This window comes from Scylla paramamosain, chromosome 4, assembly GCF_035594125.1.
Source record: "Scylla paramamosain isolate STU-SP2022 chromosome 4, ASM3559412v1, whole genome shotgun sequence".
Taxonomy (NCBI): domain Eukaryota; kingdom Metazoa; phylum Arthropoda; class Malacostraca; order Decapoda; family Portunidae; genus Scylla; species Scylla paramamosain.
This window is the reverse complement of record NC_087154.1, coordinates 11098272-11106495: the sequence shown is the minus strand read 5'-3', so window position 1 is coordinate 11106495 and position 8224 is coordinate 11098272. Positions and strand designations below refer to the sequence as shown.

Below are 8224 nucleotides of genomic sequence, written 5' to 3'. Positions count from 1 at the left end.
TGATTGTTGTTGGGAGGAATTTACCTGTGTGAAATATTTCTTTAAAACTGTGCATTTATTGTGAATATTTGGAGGAATATTTTGTGGAGTGTAGTGATTGTAATCATGGCCGCTAGACGTGTTGAGATGTTCCTTCTGTCGAGAAGTGTGCATGATCTGTACACACTAACCAAGGAGGAATTGTGTTCAGTGGCTGAGAGGTTTCAAGTGGAGTTGAAATCCAAGAAAAAGGAGGAAATGCAGGCGGAGTTAAAAAATGCTCTTGTGGAGAGGAGCTGGTTTGAAAATGATGGTGGTGAAAGTGAGGATAATGATGAGGAGAGTGTAGGGGAAGGTGCTGGGGTCAGTGAGATAAACCTGGGTGCTTTTGGTGGAACAGATGGCCTTTCTAGTAGTGAAAAATTTGAGTTAATGAAACTTCAAATACAGATGCAGAAAGAACAGAAACAGCAAGAGATGGAGTTAAAGAGGGAACAGAAGCAGCAAGAGATGGAGTTAAAGAGGGAGCAAATACAGATGCAAAAGGAGATTGAGATAGAAAAAATTAGAGCAGAAAGTAAAAATAAAGTGAACGGGACCAGGGCAGGAAATGGTGCTCAAGGCAACGGGGATTTAGAGAGAAGGGCCATCAGTATGCCTAACTTTGTGGAAGGGGAGGAAGAAAACTTCTTTTTTCAATTTGAAAAAGCTGCAAAGATGATGGGATGGGATGAAAATGATTGGGCAATAATAGTCCAGTCTAAATTTGAGGGAAGGGCCCGAGCGGTATATGTGAATTTGAGTGAGCAAGAGGCGCGTGATTATGAAGTGGTAAAGGAAGCGGTGTTGGGATCAACCCTTCTATGTCCGGATGTGTACCGGGAAAGGTTCCGCAGGACGACAAAACGCCCAGGTGATACTTATCTCGGGATGGCTCGAGAGGTTATCCTTAAACTGGATCGGTGGCTGAAGGCCGAGGAAGCCACTACGCTTGAAGAGGTAAAAGGAGTTATACAGATGGAACAATTTATGAGCCAAATGCCCCTCAGTGTAAGATGTGAGCTCGCATCACACGACGTGAAAGACGTGATGGAAGCCGGACGCAGAGCTGACAAGTACTGTGCGGTCCGTGGGATGAACGGAGATGAACACCATGAAGGGAGAAAGCCATTCTCCAGCAGAAATGATGGTCATCAGAGATATAAGAATGACAGTCAGATGAGCTCGACATCAGTCCACAGATCAAACCAGCCCCGCCCTAACAACTATAGTTTTCCCCACACTTACACCATGCCCCCGCCAGCCGACCACAACATGAGGTCTGCGCCCTATGGGAGTAGGCCCAGGAGCATTACCTATTACCAGAAGGGTAGTGGGGATGAAGGTGCAGTTAAGTGCCTTGGATGTGGAAGTAGCGGGCATAGGAAGTTCCAGTGTCCGAAGGGACGGCCGAAGCCAGTGGGAGCAGTTGCCGCCCAAAGAGACCTGATAAAGTATGTGGAGAATATGAATGCAGAGATACAAGAGGAGCCGCCGAAAGATGAGGGCTTTGAGCACTTCACTAGTAAGGGCACAGTGAAAGTGGAGGGAAGCCCAGAGAAGGTGATCAGAATCCTTCGGGATACGGGAGCTAACCAGAGTCTGATCTTAAGTAGTGTACTCCCATGGAATGAGGAGACCAGCACTGGCAGAGAGGTCTCATGCAAGGGTGCAGGGGGCCAGTTCAGTATTCCCCTGCACAAAGTTTGGCTGGACTGTGGATACGTCACTGGAGAGGTGACGGTGGGAGTGAAGGAGGCACTGCCCGTAGATGGAGTGGATATGCTGGTTGGGAACGACCTGGCTGGAGGTCGAGTTATCCCTAAACTTCAGATGGTAGACAATCCTCTGATAGGGATGACGGAAACCACCACTCCAGCAGCAGTCCCTCACTCAACAGATGGGGAGGCAGAGGTGCCTGAATTGTTCCCAGTCTGCGCAGTGACCCGAGCGATGGCCCGGAAGGAACGCATGGACACCGAGGGAGCAACGCAGGAGGACGAAGGCCTGGGCGTTCTGTTTGAGGAACCTGATGAAAAAGGAACTAACCCGGAGTGCGCGAGTGGTGGACCGGTTGTAGGTCAGGTGGGGCCCAACCTTGATTTTCTGGTAGAAAAGAACGAGTTGATAAAAGTTCAGGAGAGTGATGAAAGCTTGAAGTCTGCTTGGAATGAGGCTAACAGGCTGGGTGAGCTTGACAATGAGTACGTGGGCTACTACGTGAATAACGGGGTATTAATGAGAAGTTGGAGGCCCCTGACAGCCCCAACCTCCGATCACTGGATGGTAAAAGGGCAGATTGTGGTGCCATGGGTGTATAGGAAGAAAATTTTGGAGATGGCACACGAAGGTAATCTGGCAGGACACCTGGGGGTCAGAAAAACCCTAAGAAAGATCCTGTGTCATTTTTACTGGCCCAGAGTGAGAGGTGATGTGAAAGAGTTTTGTAAAACTTGTGGTTTGTGTCAGAAGGTGGGCAAGCCGAACCAGGTGATTCGCCCTGCCCCCCTTCACCCTATACCTGTGGTCGAGGAACCATTCAGTAAGGTGGTGATAGACTGTGTAGGTCCTTTACCAAGGACCCGGAGGGGGAACCAGTACTTGCTGACTATTATGTGTATGTCATCCAGGTTTCCTGAGGCCATTCCCCTCAGGAGTATAAACTCTAAAAACATTGTGAGGGAACTGGTGAAATTTTTCTCCTGGGTGGGAATCCCTAAGGTGTTGCAGTCAGACCAGGGAAGTAATTTCACTTCTCGTGCGTTCAAGGAAATCCTAAGGGGTCTAAAGATTGAACAGAGACTGTCGAGTGCTTATCACCCTCAGTCTCAGGGTTGTGTAGAAAGATTTCACCAAACTCTCAAAAACACTCTCAGGATGTATTGTGAGGAGATGAGTGTTCAGTGGGATGAGGCATTGCCACTAGCCTTATTCGCGTTAAGGGACAGCCTGTGCAGGTCTTCACCGACCACAATCCGCTCATTTTCTTGCATAAAATGAAAAACTCCAATCAGAGGCTGATGAGGTGGTGCCTGGTCTTACAGGACTATAACTTAGAGATTCACCATGTGAAAGGCAGTGAGAATATTATTGCTGATGCCTTGTCCCGTGCACCACCTAGTCGTGAGGCATCCTAATCAGGTGCCTCACGCCTCTTTTGGGAAGGGGATGTCATGTTATTGGCCGAGTTTACCTTGAATGGGATCACGTTTTCTTAGTGTCCCCGTGTTCCGGTTACCTGCCATTCGGACATTATCCTTATTATTGTTATAAGTAGTGTAAGGCTTATTTACCCATTTTATATCATGTAGTATTATTCTCTTCATAATTTAAGTCCTCTATATCTTTATATGTATAAGGAAGGGAGTATAATTGAGGTGAAATACGTTGAAAACGAGGGGAGCTTGAGTGGGCAACAACACATTCCAAGGAGGGGAAAAATCAGAGCGCCTTAGGTCGTGAGGAAAGGTGGAGGGAAGGCGTCTCTCAGGGGAGGATTTTGGTGTGGATTGGTGATGGAGTGAGCTTGTGGAGGTATTGGTGGTGTAGCGGTATAACCTTGATATCCAGGATCAGGTTAGTGAGTCTTTTGTGGTACCAAGAGCTCTTGTCCGCTGAAATTCGGTTGTTGAGTTGTGCCGGTGACGCTGTTGGGAGGGGTCATAGGTCAAACTGGCAGCCATTTTGTGAGTGGAGGTTGTGGTGTTAACCTTGGAAGTTGGTGTTGTGGTGTACTGGTGATTTTGGGGACGATGTTATGGTGTTATGGGTAATCTTTGGTGATAATGGTAATATTTTGTGAGGTTTGAGGAGGTAAATCTCTTGTGAGGTTTGAGGAGGTGAAATTCGGGAATTATTGTCTGGGGACGCGGAAATGGCGTCCGGGTAAATTCCTGCGGTTGAGGGGAAACATTTCTGTGACTGGTGGAGGTGTAAACGGGTTCTGGTGACGTGGGAAGTGACGAGAACGTCATGTAGTAACGTGTGCTACCTCATGTTGTTTGTGAATTATTATTAGTATTAATATATGTGCTTGTAACATGGAATAATCGTGTTTTCTACCCCCCCAACAACAATCTGGTATTAGAGGTAATTCCAGGTGTGCTGAGTCAAGGTAAAGGTGGAGTAAGAGATAATTCTGACGATTTCGGATAGGTCGGGTAGGCACTCGAAGCCTTTAAAAATCCAGACCTTTAAAACTTTCCGGGATCAGTGTAACGTCCACTTTCTTGGAGAGATAACCGGTATCGTACGATCGCAGGTAAGTAGGCGATCGTGACAGTAGCATGAAGTAGTCAGAGGGTAGAGGGAGGGAGGAAAAAGCCCTGAATCTTTCAAGGTAGAGTTTTTAGGAAAGGTTTGAGTGAAGAGTTCAGCTTTAGAGATAGACGTGATAGCAGTGGTACCATCTGGTTGAAATAAAGAAAGGAAAGAAGATGAAGCAAAGTTTTTGGAGATGTTTTTGGCTAGATGCTAGAAATCACGAGGTGAGTTAGATCTCGAAAGATATCAATGTATGCACGAATGTATAAAAAAAAAAAAAAAATAGCAGATGGAAAAAAAAAAAACGGAAGTAAGAAAAGAGAAGACAGTTTTTTCTTGGCCACGAGAAATTTGATAGTAGTCATGTGTGGCCAGGGTAGAGTTGTCCAGGGTAAGTTTGCTCGTCGTCAGGTTTGGCCAGGATAGATTTGGCCAGGGTAGGTTTGGTCGTCGTCAGGACTGTCCAGGGTAAGTTTCGTTCGTCATCAAGTTTGTCCATGGTAGGTTTGGTCGTCATCAGATGTGGTCAGGATAGGTTTGGACTACGTTCAGTCATAATCAGATGTGGCCAGGGGAGATTTGGCCTAAGTTTAGTCATCATCAGGTTTGGCCAGGGAAGATTTGGCCTACGTCTAGTCATCATCATTTTTGGCCAGGGGAGATTTGGCCTACGTTTAATCATCATCAGGTTTGGCCAGGGGAGATTTGGCCTAAGTTTAGTCATCATCAAGTCTGGTCGTCATGAGGTGTGACCAGATGAGATTTAGCCCAAGTTTAGTCATCAACAGTTGTGTCTAAGGGAAATTTGGCCTAAGTTTAGTCATCATCAGGTTTGGTCATCATCAGGTGTGGCCAGGGGAGATTTGGCCAGGATAGGTCAGGTGATGGGGGCAGCAGTCTCAGTCAGCGGGGCCTGGTTCCATCAGGAGGAAATGTCCGATGGATTCGTCATCCTGGAACTGGCCCGTGATGAGCTGCAGTACGGGGAATTCTCCCTCGTACAGCTCGCCAGCGATGAACTGCACGGTGAGGGACTCCACATCGAAATACTCGCCTGTGTAATACCGGCGCAGGTAATATTCGCCAGATAGAGACTAGCTGTGAGAGTATTCAGGCGTATGAAATTTGGCCAAGGGAGCCTTGGACTGTGGGCTCTTGGCTGTCTCATGGCGGGTCTTGTTGGCCTGTTGTTTTGAGACTCTATGTCGGCCCATCAGACAATAAATGAAATCCAGGGCAACATCATTAATAAGCTGAATTCTTGTTGTAAAACCTTCTCATTGATTTGGGTGCTTGGACATTCCAGTATACGTGGGAATGAACAGGCTGACATGCTGCCTAGGTCCGCTGCAGAGCTCAAGGGAGCGTCGAACCTCTACCGGGATCTGCAGGCATGTCTCATTTGTAAAGTTGTCATTTACATCTCCTGTGGCAGGGTCGCTGGGACAACCTACACTTACACACAATCAAACCTATCCTGTGCGAGTGGGCCTCCTCCAATCGCCCCACAAGGCGGAAGGAGGTGGTTATCGCATACCTCAGAATGGGCTGCACCCTACCTACACATGTGCTCCCCCTTACATGGCCAACTCCTTCCGACCACATATGTACCACCTGTACCACATATGTTACTCTCTCTGTCAAACGCATCCTTCTTCACCATGTGCGTTACCACAGTATATACTGTATTGTCAAGAAAGAAGAAAGAAGAAAGAAGAAATAAGGAAGAAGAAAGAAGAGAAGATAGAATAAGTAAGAAGAAAGAAGAAATGGAGGAGATAAATGAAGTAGGGAGAATAACAAGCGGTTATATTATCCAGGAAAGGGAAAGTAATTAGCGCTTGATATCAAGGGAGCCGAGAAAACACAAACGTGGACACAGGATCCACGCAGTCCACAACAGGAAGACGGCCATAAAACTTGGGAAGGCAGCCTGGGTCAAAGGGGGATTAATGGTAATGATAGTAGGGACAAGGCAGAGAAACGATTTGAAAGGGAATGAAGGTCAGGAGGCGTGAGGCACCGGAAGAAGGTCACCCTACAGAAAAATACCCACGCCCACTTACGCTCCGCCTCCATATTGCCCCTACCCTTTGACTGGCTTCTGTATCATGCACCACGCCTGTGGACGGATCACATGCATAAATGAGCAATGTGAATGGTAAATATGTAAAATGTTATGAAAATAGATAAATTTCTGAGGGAAATAGGCAGTCCCAAACGATTATATATTATATCGTGTAACAGTTGAATAATTCAGTAGCGGAGAGTAGCAGACGGAGAGCCAGAGTTTCCAGAGGGCCTGGACGAATAACTTGCTTGAAAGCGTAATGCAGTCTATAAATAAATTATCTTATTAAAGAAGGAGCAGGATGTTTAATTGATGTTTTATGTTTGGTATGACAGGTGTGTATGATGTACAAAGATTTACTCAGTTATGGAATGTTTATAGTAATTGATGTGATGCTGATATCACGTGTGTTTTTCTAACTGAACATTAATTGCGCCGACTGAATATTCGTTGTGTTTATGCATTTGATGTTGTCTTTGTTTTGCACGATGATTGCGTTTATCGATGAATATGTTGAAGAGATATAAAGTGACAACTCATAACTTTGAATGATTTGAAGATAAATGCAAGTGAGAAATTTTGACTTGCAAGAAATGTAAATAATTACTAGTTATTAATGTTACGAAAGCACAAACCTCAGCACTCCCGTAGACGCCCACAATTCCCCGACAGTCAGGACAGCACTCGGGAACACCAGCAGGCTAGACAAGAGATGCTAAGGGTACCACGTCCCACGTGATTCACGCACAGCCAGACAGAGCGGGTAGACAAACAGTGGGCAACACTTTCTTCCTTTACTAGTTCCGTTAGTTACAGGCAGTTACAGACACAGGCAGGGACAGTCAAACTCTTCAGGCTCACGCAACAGGCACTCGGCACGGAGGACACGCAAAGACAAGTTATCCAGAGCGGGGCCAACAACACACTGCCCAGTCACTGCAGTCACGCGACTTCTCTCCCGCCATCCATGCACCACTGCCAGACACCAGGCACAGCTGACACACACACACGCACGTCACACACTCAATCCCACAGAAAGAAATAAAGGCAACTTAGACTAAACAACAATAATACCCGGGCGTTACATCACCCCCTCCTTTACAAAAAGGTCGACCCGACCTTGCCTCTCCTTATATCTCTCCCTCAGAGTCAATCAACACAAAATCATCATAACGCCGTGGGCGGCGTCTGTCCCTGCGCGGCCGAGTGGGCTGAGGTTCCTCTGCTGGCTCTGAGTCGCGGCCGTCGCCCACCCCTGACTCCTCAGCCTCGGCCTCCTCTGGCTCGCTGGGGGTGGTGACAGCTGTCTCCGGGGACTCGTCGATTTCCTCGGCAGCAGAATCGGCATCATCGCCGCCACCTCCCCCGAAGCCCCAAGTGTAGTGCCCAGGACCGTGATAGCGCCACAGACGGTCCACATGCACAATGGAAGGGCGACGGCGTCCACGCTGGATTTTGTACGTCACCCCCGAGATCACGGCGATGACAGTGTAAGGCCCCTCCCAGGGGCTCTGGAGTTTCGGAGAGAGGCCACGCCGGCGGCGAGGATTATGCAGCCACACTTTCTCGCCTACCGCGTAACTCGCCTCCCTCACTCGCCGGTCGTAAAGACCTTTCATGGCCTGACTCGCTGCCCTCAACTTGCCTCTCACCCGGTGGTGTACCTCCGCGAACCGCTCCTGCAGGGCGGCTGCGAACCCAGAGGTGACTGTGGGGAGGTCAACATCAGGAGGGCGCCCCGTGGCCAGGTCAATAGGAAGGCGGAGCTCCCGGCCAAACATCAGCTGGGAGGGCGAGTGATCGGTGGCTTCATGGACGGCGGAACGGTATGCCATCAGCATCGCCGGCAGCTTGACGTCCCAGTCCTCCTGC

The 8224-nt window shown here is 48.1% G+C and overlaps 1 protein-coding gene across 1 annotated transcript; it reads left to right on the top strand.

The window, feature by feature from the left end:
* The first annotated feature begins 909 nt into the window (after positions 1-909).
* Positions 910-3155, top strand: LOC135100110 (uncharacterized). Its single transcript, XM_064003071.1, has 2 exons — positions 910-2931; positions 3063-3155. Exons 1-2 carry the CDS (start codon positions 910-912, stop codon positions 3153-3155), a joined length of 2115 nt encoding a protein of 704 aa, XP_063859141.1.
* The last annotated feature ends 5069 nt before the right edge of the window (positions 3156-8224 follow it).

Bases quoted from the DNA above. Each gene is read 5' to 3' on its own strand.
- LOC135100110 (XM_064003071.1), top strand. From the start codon at position 910: ATGGCTCGAGAGGTTATCCTTAAACTGGATCGGTGGCTGAAGGCCGAG. The intron at 2,932-3,062 runs GCATTGCCACTA...CTGGTCTTACAG, and splicing joins TGAGTGTTCAGTGGGATGAG to GACTATAACTTAGAGATTCA.